At 44.3% G+C, this 20,876-nt stretch overlaps 1 protein-coding gene across 4 annotated transcripts in view; it reads left to right on the top strand.

Annotated features, from left to right (window-relative positions):
* Positions 1-1,768: 1,768 nt before the first annotated feature.
* The window catches only part of LOC109898335 (E3 ubiquitin-protein ligase TRIM62), a 41,992-nt gene continuing 22,884 nt past the window's right edge, over positions 1,769-20,876 (top strand). The window contains exons 1-2 of one of the 4 annotated variants that reach the window (XM_031788520.1): positions 1,769-2,232; positions 3,106-3,687. In XM_031788520.1, coding sequence (XP_031644380.1) covers positions 3,280-3,687 — 408 coding nt within the window. In that variant the 5' untranslated portion in view covers positions 1,769-2,232; positions 3,106-3,279. Of the gene's footprint in view, positions 2,361-3,105; positions 3,688-20,876 lie in introns of all 4 variants that reach the window. The other 3 variants (XM_031788549.1, XM_031788580.1, XM_031788625.1) reach the window with 3 other exon arrangements.

Below are 20,876 nucleotides of genomic sequence, written 5' to 3'. Positions count from 1 at the left end.
AATGCTACACATTCCTTTGTGTCATGCCTGTCTGCACACTTCTCACACCTAGGAACCTCCCTCTTACACACTGCTGCCAAATGCCCATACGCTTGACACCTGTTACAACGTAATATATTCGGCACAAAAGCTTGTACAGGATAACTTATATATCCTAACATCACTTTGTTCGGCAAAGACTTAAACATCAAAACTCAAAAGAACAGACAACGACTTTTCTGTTTCACCACTCATGCCACCCTGTCTGTGTCGCACTAAACGACGAGCATCACAAACACCAGGAATCTTTCCCTTCAGTTGGTCAACTTTCACATTTACTGCTACCCCAGTAATCACTCATTCCAATGGTGCCCTTTTCTTGAGAGCAAAACAATTCACATTTATTGCCATTCATTTAACGTGGAGCGCCTGCTCGCTCTGACCAGCAGAAACACAAACAATTATCACAAGATCACTTCTGGTTACCCTCACCAATTCCACTGCACCCAACTCTGTTTTCACTCACCATGAAACCACAAATGGATCAGCCAAAAAGCAAGGATCCACTTTTTCCAAAAACTTCACTCCTACTGTCACAGACTCATCTTTATCCTGACCCTCGGTCCAAGCCTCAGGCTCAGAGAACTTCACCACACCTACCACCCCTGATACTTTGCCCTCATTCACTTCCATTTCTCCTCCTGTCTTCAGCTCACTCTGCTTACACTTTCTATCATTCTTCTTTAACAAACCATCTCCCTTTTTCCGCCATTTTTAACCGACACAAGCTCACCCTCTTCAAATCAAATCAAATCAAAAGGTATTTGTCACAAGTGCCGAATACAATAGGTGTAGACCTTACAGTGAAATGCTTACTTACAAGCCCTTAACCAACAATGCAGTTGTAAGAAAAATATGTGTAAAAAATAGATAAGTGAAAAATAAAAATAAAGGACAATTAAAGAGCAGCAGTAAAATAACAGTAGCGAGGCTCTGCGTTTGATTTGATTTGATACAGGGGGAACCGATACAGAGTCAATGTGCGGGGGCACAAGTTAGTTGAGGTAATTGAGGTAATTGAGGTAATATGGGGGGGGGGGGGGCAATGCAAAGAGTGTGGGTAGCCATTTGATTAGCTGTTCAGGAGTCTTATGGCTTGGGGGTAGAAGCTGTTAAGAAGCCTTTTGGACTTAGACTTGGCGCTCCGGTACCGCTTGCCGTGCAGTAGCAGAGAGAATAGTCTATGACTAGGGTGGCTGGAGTCTTTGACCATTTTTAGGGCCTTCCTCTGACACCGTCTGGTATAGAGGTCCTGGATGGCAGAAAGCTTGAGCCCTGTGATGTACTGGGCCATATGCACTACCCTTACTGGGCCATATGCACTACCCTTGCGGTTGGAGGCCGAGCAGTTGCCATACCAGGCAGTGATACAACCAGTCATGCTCTCAACGGTGCAGCTGTATAACTTTTTGAAGATCTGAGGACACACTCCAAATCTTTTCAGTCTTCCTCCCTCTCTCTCTTAGACCTCATCTGCCTCTGTTTTCCCCTCCATTCCTCCTCCATATTCCAAGTATATCATATATTCATATGTCTCCGTATGAATATGCTGCACTTCTCATGACATACATCTTGTTCTTGCATTCTCAAGGGACACCATTTAACCGGCGGTCACAATCAGCACAAACCGTTCGGCAGACATTGACTCGAATCTAGGTTGTGCCTTTAGATTTCTAGAAAATGAACAGCTAAGGAAGAATCGTTCACTTCTCTCATTGCCTTCTCAAACCCAGCCTGGTCTGCTTGGTCTGTTCCGTAAGCCTTCCCGGAAGTCTTGCAATGATGCGCCTCTGTGTTTAGAAACTCTGTGACTTTACTGTCTTTGACGTTTGTGTTGCTGTGCTAGCGGAACTAATCTTTGTCTTTCAGCGGAGCGCGTGGAAGTTTGCGCGATTCCATTCGTTTATAGGGGTACAACATTTATCTCCAGTAGTAGCCAATGTTTTCCTCCGTCTGTGTACTTGTATGTACGTAATCATTTATGCGTTTTAAATTTTAACTCAAGCAAATAACATGTGTATGTGAATCCGCAACCACAGATTGAACGAAGAGTTTTGATGTGTCAGTGTGACACCCATAGTTCGCGCAGGTGGAGGCGTTGGTTTGTTTCTATTGCTGTATTTAATTCCTTTCTGAAGGAGAGTGAGATCGACTGAGCAGCAGTGGATGTCAGTTTGGGTGCCGTGAATGCTTGTGAGTGAGGTTGTCTGAAATTATTAATTTGATCTGGTGCGGTTGTCTTTTATTGTCTGGAAAATATCAGACAGGGTTGCGTTTAAAGCAAAATGATTTAATGTAACATTTTAAAGAGATTTGCTATGGTAAGTTGATCTCCTTCTCTTTCTTACGGAGAAGGCAGATCGCTATGTTTAAGTCCAGCTGGCCAGCAAGGCAACTAAGGTTAGCTAGCTATCGAATTAGACAGCTAACGTTGTCAGTTTTGCAATTGAAAATATTAGCTGACAAGCGAAACGAAATTCAGAAATAGCCAGGTAACAAACGTGAGTTAAATAAGTTGTATGGCAAATTAAGGGAGCTTGTTATCTCACTTATTTTTATTTATTTTTATAGACATGTCGATTCTTAGCCGGGGGTCATTATTGGACATATAAATTAGCTCCCCTACAAGCGTAGCTAGCTAACGTGCTAGCTTATGACATTAATTCGGCCAGTGTCCAAAGGAGGACAGGTCAAAATACTGCAGTTGCTGTGTTGAGCGACTCCATCGTCGTAGAAGACAATGAGAATGTAACCATGCTGTTAAAAAAACAAAGCTCAATCTTTTTGCTTTACCACGTATGCAATTCAAAAGCCATAGAATTGACAGTGGTTCAAATTTCCTAGCTAACAAGTGGTTAAATCACAACTTCCAGCGACCACAGCTTATCCTTGCTGGCTATTGCTCACCAAGAGATGAATGCCAAAGATGTCTGGTTTACTACTTAAACCCTTTATCAGATTTACTTTGATGTATATATTTTAGCATAATGTTACATACGTGTGAATTGCTGCTGTCTGTGTATTAGATTGCTCCACAGTGGCTATGTCTGTGTTTTGTCATTGCAGAAAGATCAAAGAATAGTGGCCAAGATTCTGAAGTGGGTGTCATTGAACTGACAGTCAAGAACCAAACCCTGATGTGATCTCTCAGTCCAGAACAGTGTATTGAAAAATATAACCAGGTGCATACTGCTCCCAAGCAGTGTGCAGTCAGATGCATCTCAACCTCTATGTTTGCAAATGGCTTGCTGCCTGAAGGACGAGCTTTTGTGTTCCATTTGCCTGAGTATCTATCAGGACCCTGTCAGTTTTGGCTGTGAGCACTATTTCTGCCGTAAGTGTATAACTGAGCACTGGAGCAGGCAGGAGCCCCACTGGGCCCGAGACTGTCCTGAGTGTAGGAGGACCTTCGCAGACCCTCTTCTCTCCCCAAGCCTCAAGCTGTCCAACATCGTGGAGCGCTACTCAGCCTTCCCGCTGGACGCCATCCTCAACGCGCAGAGGAGCTCCTATCCGTGTAAGGACCATGAGAAGGTCAAGCTCTTCTGCCTCAGCGACAAGAGCCTGGTATGCTTCTTCTGTGATGAGCCAGCCTTACACGAGCAACACCAGGTCACCACTATTGACGAGGCCTACGAGGAGATACAGGTCAGTTCCACTGGACGTCCTTTCTCCTCGTCTAGTACCCTGGGGTGTCCAGAATTCTAAGTGTTAGTCATAGCCAGGGCTCAGGAGTTGAATTAGGGGGGAATGAAAGCCTTTTGAAACTGAGCTCAATTTTTTTGTTTTTCTTCTCCTTTATTTAACCAGGTAGGCTAGTTGAGAAGAAGTTCTCATTTACAACTGCTACATGGCCAAGATAAAGCAAAGCAGTGCGACACAAACAACACAGAGTTACACATGGAATAAACAAACATACAGTCAATAATACAATAGAGAAAGTCTATATACAGTGTGTGCAAATGAGGTAGGATAAGGGGGGTGAGGCAATAAATAGGTCATAGTGGCGAAATTATTACAGTATGGCAAATTAAACACTGGGGTGATAGATGTGCAGAAGATGAGTGTGCAGGTAGCGGTACTGGGGTGCAAAGGAGCAGAATAAATAACAATATGGTGTTGAGGTTCGTTCCAGTCATTTGCAGTAGAGAACTGGAAGGAAAGGCGGCCGAAGGAGAAATTGGCCTTGGGGGTGACCAGTGAAGTATACCTGCTGGAGCGCGTGCTGCGGGTGGGTGCTGCTATGGTGACCAGTGAGCTGAGATAAGGCGGGGCTTTACCTAGCAATGACTTATAGATGACCTGGAGCCAGTGGGTTTGGCGACGGATATGAAGCGAGGGCCAGCCAACGAGAGCATACATGTTGCATCGGTGGGTCGTATATGGGGCTTTGGTGACAAAACGGATGGCACTGTGATAGACTGCATCCAATTTGCTGAGTAGAGTGTTGGAGGCTATTTTGTAAATGACATCACCGAAGTCAAGGATCGGCAGGATAGTCAGTTAACAACCTGACTATTGATCTCTGTGCCCTTTTCTGAGAGGGGAACTAGTTGATGTATTGTCCTTGATGTTTACCTCAAAAGATTAACAACACCAGAGTAACGCTATTGTCAGTCAAGACAATTGTTTTACTATAATATAGGCTAAACAAACATCTTCTGCCAAGGGCTGGAGGACCAACTGTTGATTCGCATATGAACACACCATCTTTGCCCCTCTGGCAGAGTAAACAGGTTGAATAAGCACAAATCAGATTTTTATACGTGGTGGTTTATTTTCTATCAATGTTGTTTCGGGCACTATGAAATCCCATCAAGCTGTTTCCCCCCACCCTTATGGGCTGACTTTCCATGACATTTCCATCACTACAATTGTCCTTCATTTGGGCTCACAAAGAATAACGATTCAGCTGATTTAGTTACATCATGGCATTACACATGTAGTCTAAAATAAGGAATAGCATCTCTGTATAGACTAATGCTAGAGTATGTAGAGCAACAATCCAATTCAATATTTCCCTTTGATATTCCCAATATTACCACAAACTCAGTCAATGAATATCGTTAGCCTTTTCTTCCGTACTTTGATTAGTCCCACAGAGACACAATCCCATAACTCTGGCATTGTAGCTAATCCTGTTCTCTTCTCTTTGCACTCCATTGTTACAGTATGTATAACAGTCCAATCCCATTAGTTTTGTGTATTATACCCTTGACTCCGTCAACACTCAAGGCAGCTATAGACGCACTCTCTGTCCCGAGCCACTGTTGGACCAGAGCCGAGGTGTGATACTGGAGCACATGATTAACACTGTAGGTTGGTCAACACCAGGGAGGGAGCTCTGAAAAAGGACCAGACTTGTGCCGTTTGAAATTATTTCCTCAATCCCTCTTCTGTCCAACAGGCATTAGGCTAGGCTGTCTGTGGGATGGCTGCAGGCTCTGAATGTTCCTTATGTTATCCCCTCATTGCATACTGAACTTATTTTTTCCTTGACTCAGGAGGAGAGAGAACCTCTCTTTTAATGTTAAGTACCTGACAATCAAAGGCTTAGTAGACTATTTTGCATGTCCTTCCCTCTAGTTCAATTGGGTCTACTTGCTGCTGAACTGTAGGAGCCTTGAAACTGCCCATCTTGTTGCATCTAGGCTGCCTTGGAGCATTCAAAAGGTCAGGGCAGTGTAATCTCAATAGATAATTCATGAGTACAACATGCTGTTCTTCTTGGACAGTTTCTCTCTCTCTCCTTGGAGCCTTTTCCAATGGGATCTGTTGTGACATTTCGTATTAACTTTACAGCAGGAGGGTAAAAAGCTGCCCTGATCTACAGGACCCCAAGAGAAGATACAGAAACAAACATGTCCCCCTATAAGTGTGACTTCAAATACGAGTCATTGTATTTTCTGAGAGTTGTCATTTTTCAAGTAATTTCTTGTTTAGCTCAGTGAAATGACGGGAACAGAAATGTTGCTCTTTGAGGATGTTATTGGCCAACATTTTGGGTCTTTCATTTCCACAAAAAAAAAAATGTTAAATGCTTTTAGCATTCAATGACCAGTTGGGCGGTTTAAAGAAACGTACTGTGCACCTTTGGGTAGAAGTTCCCTTTGAACAGCATGCCGTGGTAATGCTGAGTTAACCTCTCTAGGGTACGTGGGAGTGTCCCACCTGTCAACAGCCAGTGAAACTGCAGGGCGCCAAATTCAAAACAACAGAAATCCCATAATTAAAATTCCTCAAACAGAAGTATTTTACACCATTTTAAAGATAAAATTCTCGTTAAACCAACCACAGTGTTCGATTTCAAAAACGCTTTTTGGCAAAAGCAGAACATATCATTATGTTAGGTCAGCAACGAGTCACAGAAAGCATTCAGCCATTTTCCAACCAAAGAGAGGAGTCACAAAAAGCAGAAATATAGATACAATTAATCACTAACCTTTGATCTTCATCAGATGACACTCATAGGACTTCATGTTACACAATACATGTGTGTTTTGTTCGGTAAAGTTCATATTTATATCCAAAAATCTGAGTTTACATTGGTGCATTACGTTCAGTAGTTCCAAAACATCCAGTGATTTTGCAGAGAGCCACATCAATTTACAGAAATACTCATAAAATGTTGATGAAAATACAAGTATTATGCACGGAATTATAGATACACTTCTCCTTAATGCAACTGCTGTCAGATTTTTTAAAAACTTTACAGAAAAAGCAATAATCTGAGTACAGTGCTCAGAGCCCAAATCAAGCCAAACAGATATCCGCCATGTTGGAGTCAGAATAGCATTATAAATATTCACTTACCTTTGATGATCTTCATCAGAATGCGCTCCCAGGAATCCCAGTTCCACAAATGTTCTATTTGTTCGATAATGTCCATAATTCATGTCAAAATAGCTCCTTTTGTTTGTGCGTTCAGTCCAGTAATCCACATTCATGACGCACTTTCACTAGGAGCAGACAAAGTCAAAAAAAGTTCTGTTACAGTTCGTAGCAACATGTCAAACAATATTTAGAATCAATGTTTAGAATCAATGTTTAGGATGTTTTTCACATAAATCTTCAATAATATTCCAACCGGACAATTCCTTTGTCTTCAGCAATGAAGTGGAACGTAGCTACCTTTCACGTGAGCGCGCGAGACTGAGCCTGTGGCACTCTGCCAGACCACTCACTCCAAGAGCTCTTATGAGCCCCTCCTTTATAGTAGAACCCTCAAACCAGTTTCTAAATACTGTTGACATCTAGTGGAAGCCGTAGGAAGTGCAACATGATCAATATCCCACTGTGTATTCGATAGGGGCTGAGTGGAAAAACTACAAACCTCAGATTTTCCACTTCCGGGTTGTTGTTTTTTCTCAGGTTTTTGCTGCCATTTGAGTTCTGTTATACTCACAGACATCATTCAAACAGTTTTAGAAACTTCAGTGTGTTTTCTATCCAAATCTACTAATTATATGCATATTCTAGCCTTTATGGCTGAGTAGCAGGCAGCTTAATTTGGGCACACTTTTCATCCAAAATTCCCAATACTGCCCCCTACCCCGAAGAAGTTAAGTGTCATGGTGTGATGGACAAAGGTGTCTAAAAGTAATGTTCAACTCAGAAGACAGTGTTCAGAAGGCACTTGTGGTGCCAGGTGGGATGTGTCTGTTGAATGGGATTCATCTTTTGTTTTGTCAGGTGAGACTGAGGGGTATTTGTTGCTGGGTGGGATGGAATTTGGTGGACACACACATCGTTCTCCCTTTTGTTCTCTCTCTGGCTGTAATGACACTGCAGCTCCCTGAGGAGGTTCTCAGTCAGACCGAGGAGGAGGAGAAAATGTGTCTAGGCTGACAGACTACTGCCCTGGGTTAAAACATTGCTTTTCAATTCACATCTCAATGCAGTAGTTTGTCCAAGGAAGCTTGCTTTTAGGTTACAGCATACTGTAGCTATATTGCCCATTGACCTAATGGAAGACTGGGGGGATAGAGCAAAATGTCTCTGGTTACCTTGCTGTCTACGTATAAACATTTTGGTTTTGTATTGAGTGCCTTAAAGATGATGAAATGCCCTGACTTTTGCCACATATGTTGAGCAAGATGAGGGATGTGGTTGACAGTCTGTTGGCCTGGCTCTGCCCACAGATAAACCCAGCGAGGGCTTTAGTTGTCGTGTGGCTGCCAGGCAGGGCAGGAGCTACTCTTTGGGCTGAGTGAGAGAAGGTGTAATCTCCTTAGCTTGGCATGTCACTTCTCTGCTCTGACCACAGGCATGCAGGTTGTTGATGTCAGGGGGCTTTAGCTCCTGCCGATTGTCATCCTTACCCCTGTGGATCCATGCTGCAGTCAAATCTATAATGCGCTAGCTAGCATGTCCTCCACTTCAGCTCAGTGACACACGCTGCTGTCCGCACGTACACACACTGTCTGCACACATGCTTTTCAATGTGAAGGATATTAAGGTGCTATAGGGAAGGATTTGTTGGCAGCTCTGCCATTTGCTTGAGGAAGAAGAGATTCAGAGGGGAAAAGGCTCCTGCACTCTGCCTAGGAGGGCTGTATGACTCTGTTCATAAAGGCTGGCATGGACAGCACAACCCCTGTACACAAATGGAAATAATGTTTAGTTGGTTATTGGTTTAGCCTTATTTAAACATTAATTTGATTTGCTTGCCTATTCGTCTGAAGTGTTGTGGGTGAATGGACAGCTTTGTTTGATGCAATAATGGTGACCTCTGGTTTTGTTTTCCATGTTGTTGTCATCTAAAACAGGCTGGGAGATTGCTGTTTCAACGGCATCTTTCACCACACAGCTTATCAGACCTGTACGGACGCTGTGAATGTGTGCTTTATTCTGCTCCATATAGACAAATTCGAGTCACTAAGGCCAGTCCCTTAATTGTAATGTGGTCTGTCAGTGTGCAGAGCAGCATGGGGACTGGGACAGGAGTTTACCTTTATTTAACTATTTAACTAGGCAAGTCACTTATTTACTGGGACAGGAGTACATGGAGTTAGAGCCTTTGCCTACTTTCCAGTTGCCCCAGGGACATGTACCCCTTTCTGCTCTGCTTGTCATTAGACAGCGGTGATGGGAAACCCAGATATGAGGAGAAGGGTTCTGTAGCCCTGGTTATCCATGCATACAGGGATTTGGGGACTCAGCTTCAGATACTCTGTTTTGAGGGATAGGCTGGAGGCTGTGGTAGGGGTGCAGCACATCTGTTTGCTTTAGCAAAGTTTCCAATGGCCCCCCGATTTGCTCTACTGCTATGAGGTCTATGGGAGCACTAGTGTTGAACCTCTCCAACAAGGTATTTCAGTTAAAGGGAGCTCCTGTACACCATTCTCCATTAGACCTCCCCAGTTATTATTTCATCCTTATCTGGTCCAGAACACACAGGTTAAGGATGAGGTGTTAACATTTTCCCCTTACCTGCTCCACTGTAACACTGTGTGGTATTTGAAGCAGGGGAAGGAGAGGAGCGTATGGGCCTTTGAAGTGTCCCTTCAGGGGTTAACCAGGACTCTCTCTCACTTTCACTCACTCTCTAACACTCACACAGCTCTCTCTGAGCTCCCCTTCCACATGCATGGCCATTGCTGCAGTAATGAGTCAGGCAATTTCAAGGGCACCCATGGCTCTCTCCTGAGGCCTGTCCCAGTCCGCTCCAGGTCCCCCTCTCTTTCCTCACTCTCGTTTACTTTCTTGTTCTCTCTATCCCGTCCTTAATCTTCCTCCTCATTCCTTATTCTTCTGAGAGAGGTTGTTCCCAGAACAAGTCAGAGTGGAAAAAATGGTTAAATAACTTGCTAATGTTTGAACAGTTCAGCGCTCAGTCAGGGTGGCATTGAAACAGAGCCATGGGGAATGGCAGAACAGGCATGGTCTGTTAGACGTGTCCAGACATAATGTCCTCAGACATGAAGATGCAGTAGCTACTTCACTTGTTACTGCGGCCACCACTGAAGCTGCTTGTTAATGCGGCCACCACTGAAGCTGCTTGCTATTGCGGCTACCACTGAAGCTGCTTGCTATTGCGGCTACCACTGAAGCTGCTTGCTATTGCGGCTACCACTGAAGCTGCTTGCTATTGCGGCTACCACTGAAGCTGCTTGCTATTGCGGCTACCACTGAAGCTGCTTGCTATTGCGGCTACCACTGAAGCTGCTTGCTATTGCGGCTACCACTGAAGCTGCTTGCTATTGCGGCTACCACTGAAGCTGCTTGCTATTGCGGCTACCACTGAAGCTGCTTGCTATTGCGGCTACCACTGAAGCTGCTTGCTATTGCGGCTACCACTGAAGCTGCTTGCTATATCTATTCCTGCAGAGTTCTGTATTACTATCCAAGTCTGTACCCAAACAATTTGAGCTTCTACTTCTAAAAATGTATCTTTCCAGAAACAAGTCTCTCACTGTTGCCACTTGCTATAGACCTCCCTCTGCCCCCAGCTGTGCACTCTACCATATGTGAATTGATTGCACCCCATCTATCTTCTGAGCTCATGCTGGGGAGTGGAGCTAGGCACTGCAGGACCTGGATTAACCTCTACATCACCAGAGGAACAGAGGAGAAGTAGGATAAGGGTACGGCTAAATGCTATACGAACTGTCCGTCTAGCATGTTCGGAACAGAGAGTAAAAGGAGCAGGTTACTGGGCACGATAGCATATATTCAAGGCATAGTGTACAAACAAAGGTAAGGTAGGATGTGAGTACATTGGAGGTAAACCTAGGCATTGAGTAATGATGAGAGAGATCTAGTCTCTAGAGATGTTTAAACCAGGTGATGTCATTACATATGTAGGAGGTGGAACAACATGGTTGGTTAAGGCATATTGAGCAGGGCTAGAGGCTCTACAGTGAAATAAGACAGAGATGGTCAGAGATTAGAATTTATTACACTGAAGGACTGTTCGCTCCACTGTTCAGATTTGGATTAGTCTCCACTGTTTATCGATGGATTGACCAACATTCCGTTTATCCGGAGGCCAGTTTTTGGTCTCCACATCTGTTTTATTACAGTCCAACTCTGTAGAATTGGGTGAAAAGGGTTCTCCAGCTGGTGATCCCTGAAACACAACGCGCTGAAGAATCAGCAGATGAATGCTATATCCACATTCGGTGCGAGGCTTGAGAAATAGGCCAGCGTAATTGGGTTTATATAGGCCCATTTCTGCTAGTTCACCTTGTTGATACTGTGGAACAGATCAGCATGGAAATCTTTTACATGGATATAATTTTATCCTTGCGACAACTTCACCTGAGTATTAAAAGTGAATATTAAATGCTAGTCTAGTGGGGTATGTAGACTGTAGTAGCCCATACACCACCCTCCTTTAGTTCTCCTTAGAGCTGCATGTCCGTAATGTAATTATTGTGCTGTGTGGACAACAGCCTCAGACCCCATGAGAGCCCTAAGGCTCTGAGCGGTGCGCTCCTGATTAGCTTTGGATTTAGCATCCCAGATTACAGGCCATTGTTTAGAGGCCAGGGCTAGTGTGGGCCATAATCTCATGTGATTCCTTCCCTGTGTCTGTGATTTAGCTCCAGATGATTTAATTAGGTGTACTGTTGATTGGAGTCCTCATTACTGCTCCATCAGTGAGCCTCACAGCCCAACCCCTCCACGCCTCACAGCCCAACCCCCTCCACGCCTCACAGCCCAACGCCCTCCACGCCTCACAGCCCAACGCCCTCCACGCCTCACAGCCCAACCCCCTCCACGCCTCACAGCCCAACCCCTCCACGCCTCACAGCCCAACCCCTCCACGCCTCACAGCCCAACCCCCTCCACGCCTCACAGCCCAACCCCCTCCACGCCTCACAGCCCAACCCCCTCCACGCCTCACAGCCCAACCCCCTCCACGCCTCACAGCCCAACCCCCTCCACGCCTCACAGCCCAACCCCCTCCACGCCTCACAGCCCAACCCCCTCCACGCCTCACAGCCCAACCCCCTCCACGCCTCACAGCCCAACCCCTCCACGTCTCACAGCCCAACCCCTCCACGTCTCACAGCCCAACCCCTCCACGTCTCACAGCCCAACCCCTCCACGCCTCACAGCCCAACCCCTTCACTCTAATGTGCTCCAGGAGTGGGGAAGCCTGTCTGGTTGACGTCGTTTACCCTTCCTGTGTTTCCTCTGTATTATAACTCTAGGTTAGGCCTATCTCTGTTTACCCAGTAACTCCGATGTCTCCCCCTTCTCAGTCAAGATGCAATGGGATCAGAGATGGAAATTCCACGGTAACAGAATGATGCTGAGACTCCGATTTTTCACTTTTTAAACGGATGCCAAACAAAAACCAGGGGGAATTGTTAAAAGTAGTCCTAACTTTGCAATCAAATTTTATTAGTCACTTGCGCCCGAATACAACACCTTACAGTGAAATGCTTACTTACGTGCCCCTGACCAACAATGCAGTTAAAAAAATATATGGATGAGAATAAGAGGGAAGAAAAGTAACAAGTAATTAAAGAGCAACAGTAAAAAAGAACAATATATACAGGGGGGTGCCGGTACAGATTCCATGTGCGGGGGCACCGGTTAGTTGAGGTAGTATGTACATGTAGGTTTTTAAAGTGACTATGCATATATGACAACAGAGAGTGGCAGTGGTGTGGGGGCGGGGCGGGGCAATGCAATTAGTCTGGGTAACCATTTGACTAGATGTTCAGGAGTCTTATGGCTTGGGGGTAGAAGCTGTTTAGAAGCCTCTTGGACCTAGACTCCGGTACCACTTGCCGTGCGGTAGCAGAGAGAACAATCTATGACTAGGGTGGCTGGAGTCTTTGACAATTCTTAGGGCCTTCCTCTGATACCGCCTGGTATTGAGGTCCTGGATGGCAGGAAGCTTGGCCCCAGTGATGTACTTAGCTGTTCACACTACCCTCTGTCGCGCCTTGCAGTCAGAAGCCGAGCAGTTGTCATACCAGGCAGTGACGCAACCAGTCAGGATTTTCTCGATGGTGCAGCTGTAGAACTTTTTGAGGATCTGAGGACCCATGCCAAATCTTTTCAGCCTCCTTTCAGTCTTCTGACCTCTCTATTGGCTGTCTCGTCGTTTGTCGGTGATCAGGCCTACCACTGTTGTGTCATCAGCTAATTTAATGATGATGGTGTTGTAGTCATGCCTGGCCGTGCAGTCATGCGTGAACAGGGAGTACATGATGTGGCTGAGCACGCACCCCTCGTGTTGAGGATCAGCGTGGCGGATGTATTGTTACCTACAGTTGAAGTCGGAAGTTTACATACACCTTAGCCAAATACATTTAAGTTCCTAACATTTAATCCTAGTAAATATTCCCTGTCTTAGGTCAGTTAGGATCACTAATTTAAGAATGTGAAATGTCAGAATAATAGTAGTGATTTATTTCAGCCTGTATTTCTTTCATCACATTCCCAGTGGGTCAGAAGTTTACATCAATCACTCAAATGTATTTATAAAGCCCTTCTTACATCAGCTGATGTCAAAGTGCTGTAAAGAAACCCAGCCTAAAACCCCAAACAGCAAGAAATGCAGGTGTAGAAGCACAGTGGCTAGGAAAAACTCCCTAGAAAGGCCAGAACCTAGGAAGAAACCAAGACCGGAACCAGGCTATGAGGGGTGGCCTTGGACCTAGGCTCTTCTGGCTGTGCCGGGTGGAGGTTATAACAGAACATGGCCAAGATGTTAAAATGTTCATAGATGACCAGCAGGGTCAAATAATAATAATCACCGTGGTTGCAACAGGTCAGCACCTCAGGAGTAAATGTCAGTTGGCTTTTCATAGCCGATCATTCAGAGTATTTCCACCGCTCCTGCTGTCTCTAGAGAATAGAAAACAACAGGTCTGGGAGAGGTAGCACGTCCGGTGAACAGGTCAGGGTTCCATAGCCACAGGCAGAACAGTTGAAACTGGAGCAGCAGCAGCACGGCCAGGTGGACTGGGGACCGCAAGGAGTCATCAGGCCAGGTAGTCCTTAGGCATGGTCCTAGGGCTCAGGTCCTTCGAGAGAAAGAGAGAATTAGAGAGAGCACACTTAAATTCACACAGGACACCGGATAAGACAGGATAAATACTCCGATTAGAGGTCGACGGTCGACCGATTGTGATTTTTCAACGCCGATACCGATTATTGGAGGACCAAAAAAAGCCCATATCCTATTATTGGAGGACCAAAAAAAAGAACATAAATATGTATGTATGTGTGTGTGTGTATATATACACACACACACATAAAAATGTATATTTTTTATTAAATTGGCAGATTAATCGGTATGTTCTTTTTATATATATATACACACACAGACACACACACAGTGGGGCAAAAAAGTATTTAGTCAGCCACCAATTGTGCAAGTTCTCCCACTTAAAAAGATGAGAGGCCTGTAATTTAACTATGACAAACAAAATGAGAAAAAAAAATCCAGAAAATCACATTGTAGGATTTTTGATAAATTTATTTGCAAATTATGGTGGAAAACTTTTGTTATTGACCAAATACTTATTTATCTCAATACTTTGTTATATACCCTTTGTTGGCAATGACAGAGGTCAAACGTTTTCTGTAAGTCTTCACAAGGTTTTCACACACTGTTGCAGGTATTTTGGCCCATTCCTCCATGCAGATCTCCTCTAGAGCAGTGGCGTTTTGGGGCTGTTGCTGGGAAACACGGACTTTCAACTCCCTCCAAAGATTTTCTATGGGTTTGAGATCTGGAGACTGGCTAAGCCACTCCAGGACCTTGAAATGCTTCTTACGAAGCCACTCCTTCGTTGCCCGGGCGGTGTGTTTGGGATCATTGTCATGCTGAAAGACCCAGCCACGTTTCATCTTCAATGCCTTTGCTGATGGAATGCCTTTGCTGTTTTCACTCAAAATCTCAAGACACATAGCCCCAATCATACTTTCCTTTACACGGATCAGTCGTCCTGGTCCCTTTGCAGAAAAACAGCCCCAAAGCATGATGTTTCCACCCCCATGCTTCACAGTAGGTATGGTGTTCTTTGGATGCAACTCAGCATTCTTTGTCCTCCAAACACAACGAGTTGAGTTTTTAGCAAAAAGTTATATTTTGGTTTCATCTAATCATATGACATTCTCCCAATCTTCTTCTGGATCATCCAAATGCTCTCTAGCAAACTTCAGACGGGCCTGGACATGTACTGGCTTAAGCAGGGGGACACGTCTGGCACTGCAGGATTTGAGTCCCTGGCGTTATAGTGTGTTACTGATGGTAGGCTTTGTTACTTTGGTCCCAGCTCTCTGCAGGTCATTCACTAGGTCCCCCCTTGTGGTTCTGGGATTTTTGCTCACCGTTCTTGTGATCATTTTGACCCCACGGGGTGAGATCTTGCGTGGAGCCTGAGATCGAGGGAGATTATCAGTGGTCTTGTATGTCTTCCATTTCCTAATAATTGCTCCCATAGTTGATTTCTTCAAACCAAGCTGCTTACTTATTGCAGATTCAGTCTTCCCAGCCTGGTGCAGGTCTACAATTTTGTTTCTGGTGTCCTTTGACAGCTCTTTGGTCTTGGCCATAGTGGAGTTTGGAGTGTGACTGTTTGAGGTTGTGGACAGGTGTCTTTTATACTGATAACAAGTGGAGGACAGAGGAGCCTCTTAAAGAAGTTGTTACAGGTCTGTGAGAGCCAGAAATATTGCTTGTTTGTAGGTGACCAAATACTAATTTTTCACCATAATTTGCAAATAAATTCATTAAAAATCCTACAATGTGATTTTCTGTTTTTTAAAATTTTCTAATTTTGTCTGTCATAGTTGAAGTGTACCTATGCTGAAAATTACAGGCCTCATCTTTTTAAGTGGGAGAACTTGCACAATTGGTGGCTGACTAAATACTTTTTTGCCCAAGTGTGTGTGTGTGTGTGTATATTAGAGGTCGACCGATTAATTGGATGATTTGTAAAATGTATTTGTAATAATGACAATTACAACAATACTGAATGAACACTTATTTGAACTTAATATTATACATCAATAAAATCAATTTACCCTCAAATAAATAATGAAACATGTTCAATTTGGTTTAAATAATGCAAAAACAAAGTGTTGAAGAAGAAAGTAAAAGTGCAATATGTGCCATGTAAGAAAGCTAATGTTTAAGTTCCTTGCTCAGAACATGAGAACATATGAAAGCTGGTGGTTCCTTTTAACATGAGTCTTCAATAGCTAGCAGGCTGGAATTGACGCAGTCCACCCCAACCAGCTAGCTAGCAGGCTGGAATTGACGCAGTCCACACCAACCAGCTAGCTAGCAGGCTGGAATTGACGCAGTCCACCCCAACCAGCTAGCTATCAGGCTGGAATTGACGCAGTCCACCCCAACCAGCTAGCTATCAGGCTGGAATTGATGCAGTCCACCCCAACCAGCTAGCTAGCAGGCTGGAATTGCCATGCCTTCTTGGAGCATGACCCTTCTACTGATCCCAACACAAGCACAAATAGGGCTGTGATGTTTTAACATTTTTCCATGACTAAAATTAAAACACAAAGCAGACCATACTTTTTAGTCATTTAAAAACCTGCTGTACTTACAATATTGTGTGCTATAGTTTGGAGAATTAATGAATATGACTCTGGATGACATAATGTTTGTTAGGGCTGTTTTCCTAAAGAAGATGAATCCACTATGTGTGTTGTATCCTTGCCACGATACTAACGAGTATTGCGATACTGGTATCGTCCTGGCCCCAATGACAAAGGAATCCCAGCCCCTGACAGAGTAACTGACAAGACTTGAGGAGACCATTCCAGGCTATCAGTTTCACAACCAGTCAGTCGCATTAATATGTTCTTGTGATATGAGCTCCATTTTTCCATGACTCTTAAGGAAAGGAATGCTTTTTTTGTTTTCTTTATTCCTGAATGATTATTCTTAGGAACAGTCAAGGAGGCTAGCTGCGTGCAGTCCAATCCCCCACACTGTTTGGAATGCAGTCCAGTTAGTGTGGGGGGAAAAGCATTTTAATAACAAGCTAGCCAAACCAAATCATAAAAATATGAAGTGTTTTTATTCATGATTTGTAAGTAGCTAATAAAAATAGTAAATCTGATACCAGAAAACAATAGTGGTGTTAATAAACTACACTGATCTTAACAGCCTCATGCCAACAGTGCCTCGGTTGTGTGTCTGTCTGGCTGCTGCTAATAGACTGCCACTGGGGTAAGCAGTCAGGGAAAATATAATCACAAACAACTCTCAGCAACAGAAATGCTGCGTCAGACCACAGCGTTTTTCAGAAACATCCAAATGTTCTCAAGCTGTGCCTTAAATCCCAGCCACTAATTTTCTACTCCCATCAGCAGAGCCTGCATCCTCTCTGGGGGAGGCCCTGTCCCTGCAGTGTGAACAGCACCAGCAGGCTACTGCAGACCAAGGAGACAGTCTGAAGCTGGAGGTAACATCCACCCCATGTAACCTACTGTCTTCGATGAACATACAGCCAGCCCTGTCTGTCATTGTATACGACTGTGACTAGGTAATGCTGAGATGGCGATAGTGACTGTATCACACACGCAGCACCTGGACATTCCTCTTCCCCCTCTGACCTCATCCTCACAGAGGATACAGAGAAGGTGGAGGGCCCAGTGAGTGGTCTGATTATTGCTAGATGGGAGATTGGAGAGAGAGCCAGGCTGACTGTGTCTGAGGAGTCATTCTGTGGCTGCTGTGACAGGCTCCCTGGCCCTGGCTGCCCAGCTCTTGTTACTAATGAGATTAACACCAGACAATGGAGCCTCAACACAAGTGGCTTGCCGAACAACACACACACACCAGCCTACCCGACCTTGGCCAATTACACAAAAGCTGGTCTAACTCCTTGGAAACCTTTGGGTGTTTTCACATATGAAATTCGGTACCCTGGTTTGGTTTCCTGGAGCATTTTGTGAGGATTCTACAAATACGTTTTGCATTCACAAGACCTGGAAATAACCGTTTCAGGTTGCGATTAGCAAGACATACATTCTAAATGACGTTAGCGAGTTTATAATGGGCAGTAAAAGTTCCGCGTGACTCACCGTGTCCCATTACCTGGTACTCTGGTCCTGGATCTTGGACCATGAACTCACGCAGTTCCAGGATTCATTTCAGCCAGGGTTCCTTTGCGTTTCACACATGCTTTATAGCGTGGGTCAGGGTACCAAACGTTTCCGGAACAAAAGGGAAAATGTGAAAGCACCCTTTTGAAAGTTGTGGCTATGTAGAGTTCAAAGGAAAAGAGGAAGCTGTGATGCTTGCTTTCTCCAGTGGTTAGAATGTAGGTCAAGTCATGTGAATGATGAATGTTCCCAGCCTGCTTTACTTGAGTGAGCTGAGACCGAGGAGAGCATGCACATCTATCCTACCTCCAATTAGAAGAAACACATGCGGGTAGTTTAGAACCTTACCAGGGATTCCCACAAGATTTCCCTTTTCAGAAACTCACTCATAATTCTGAATTGGCTAATGTACATCTTGATGAAAAGAGAAGTGTTGAAAGGCTTATTGTTTGAACAGGGGAGCAGTTCAGAGATGCAGTGTGAGGACAGCGGAGTTTAAAGAGGGCTATTAGTGAGGTCTCCAGGAATCAGTGTTACAGAGCTATATATTAATGATCACAGAGTGTGACATGGTAGGGCAAGGCAGTGGGGAACCTGTCTTCTTGGCAGAGGGCTGGAGAATAGATGTGGGGTTTTGGCAAACCTTGAGTGGCCTGCTGCTTCAGCAGAGAGCTGCCAGACAGTCTAGCCAGCCGTGTCAATGACATACAGCCTCTTTCTCCAAGCTAAAACTAACTGCATCTTCCTGCCTAAACTGATCAAAACGATAGTTTAAACTATCAATCTAGACTCTATTCAAATGCAATGAAATCAGGGTTATGATCCTACAATGGCAATGTACAAAAATGGACATTTTTCTGTCACTTAGATTGTGGCAGCATTTCCAGAGGAGTGAGACGAGGTGCAGAAATCAATAGTTTTCAGTCTGACACACTTTCTGTTTTCCTGTGTACAAAAACCCTCTTTCACGGTGGAAGCAGGCATCTTCCTTTCTGGAAGATCTAAGCTGATAACCCATGACTAATAGTTTGTCATCACCCCTGTGACTCAACTGTTCTAGGCATCTATATACAGTGCCTTCAGAAAGTATTCATACCCCTTGGCATATTCCACATTTTGTGTTACAGCCTGAATTCAAGTTTGGGCTTTGGTTAGGCAAAGCCCAGACTTGAATTCTGTGCAAAGACTTGAAGATTCCCTGTCTAACGTAACAGAGCTTGAGAAAAAATATTTCAGGAAGAAAATGAGAGAATCCCCGAAGACATACCCAAGATGACTCAAAGCTGTAATTGCTACCAAAGGTGTTTCTACAAAGTATTGACTCGGGAGTGAATAATAATGTAAATGAGATATTTCTGCATTTTCAATACATTTGCAAACATTTCTAAAAACATGTTTTCACTTTGATTATATTTAATACATTTTGAAATCCGTCTGTAACACAACAAAATGTGGAATAACTCAAGGGGTGTGAATAAGTTCTGAGGCACTGTATGTGTCTGCCTGTGTAACTGGGTCTGAGAGCAGACTCTGTGTAGACTAGGCTGCAGGTTTGTGTTCTTGTACACACTGACTTACACACCACGGCCCATGCCGTAGACCGCTGCCGTAGACCGCTGCCGTAGACCGCTGCCGTAGACCGCTGCCGTAGACCGCTGCCGTAGACCGCTGCCGTAGACCGCTGCCGTAGACCGCTGCCGTAGACCGCTGCCGTAGACCGCTGCCGTAGACCGCTGCCGTAGACCGCTGTACCGGCTATCAGTTCAGAGCAGTGTGTTTAGCCTTCATGTCTGCTGCCTGACAGAATTATGCTAGGCTTGAGCAAGTTTTTTTGGCTTTGCTTTAGTGAATGTGAATGGAATCAGAACAAACCAACCTTTAGTTTTCTTTAATGTATGGAATTAGAAGTGTATGTTTGTGTGTGTATATACATACATACATACATACATACATACATGCATGCATGCATGCATGCATACATGCATACAGTGGGGCAAAAAAGTATTTAGTCAGCCACCAATTGTGCAAGTTCTCCCACTTAAAAATATGAGAGGCCTGTAATTTTCATCATAGGTACACTTCAACTATGTAGGATTTGTATGATTTTTAATGAATTTATTTGCAAATTATGGTGGAAAATAAGTATTTGGTCAATAACAAAAGTTTATCTCAATATTTTGTTATATACCCTTTGTTGGCAATGACAGAGGTCAAACGTTTTCTGTAAGTCTTCACAAGGTTTTCACACACTGTTGCTGGTATTTTGGCCCATTCCTCCATGCAGATCTCCTCTAGAGCAGTGGCGTTTTGGGGCTGTTGCTGGGCAACACGGACTTTCAACTCCCTCCAAAGATTTTCTATGGGGTTGAGATCTGGAGACTGGCTAGGCCACTCTAGGACCTTGAAATGCTTCTTACGAAGCCATTCCTTAGTTGCCCGGGCGGTGTGTTTGGGATCATTGTCATGCTGAAAGACCCAGCCACGTTTCATCTTCAATGCCCTTGCTGATGGAAGGAGGTTTTCACTCAAAATCTCACGATACATGGCCCCATTCATTCTTTCCTTTACATGGATCAGTCGTCCTGGTCCCTTTGCAGAAAAACAGCCTCAAAGCATGATGTTTCCACCCCCATGCTTCACAGTAGGTATGGTGTTCTTTGGATGCAACTCAGCATTCTTTGTCCTCCAAACACGACGAGTTGAGTTTTTACCAAAAAGTTATATTTTGGTTTCATCTGACCATATGACATTCTCCCAATCTTTTTCTGGATCATCCAAATGCTCTCTAG

This window comes from Oncorhynchus kisutch, linkage group LG1, assembly GCF_002021735.2.
Source record: "Oncorhynchus kisutch isolate 150728-3 linkage group LG1, Okis_V2, whole genome shotgun sequence".
Lineage (NCBI taxonomy): Eukaryota > Metazoa > Chordata > Actinopteri > Salmoniformes > Salmonidae > Oncorhynchus > Oncorhynchus kisutch.
This window is presented reverse-complemented; position numbering and strand designations above follow the sequence as displayed.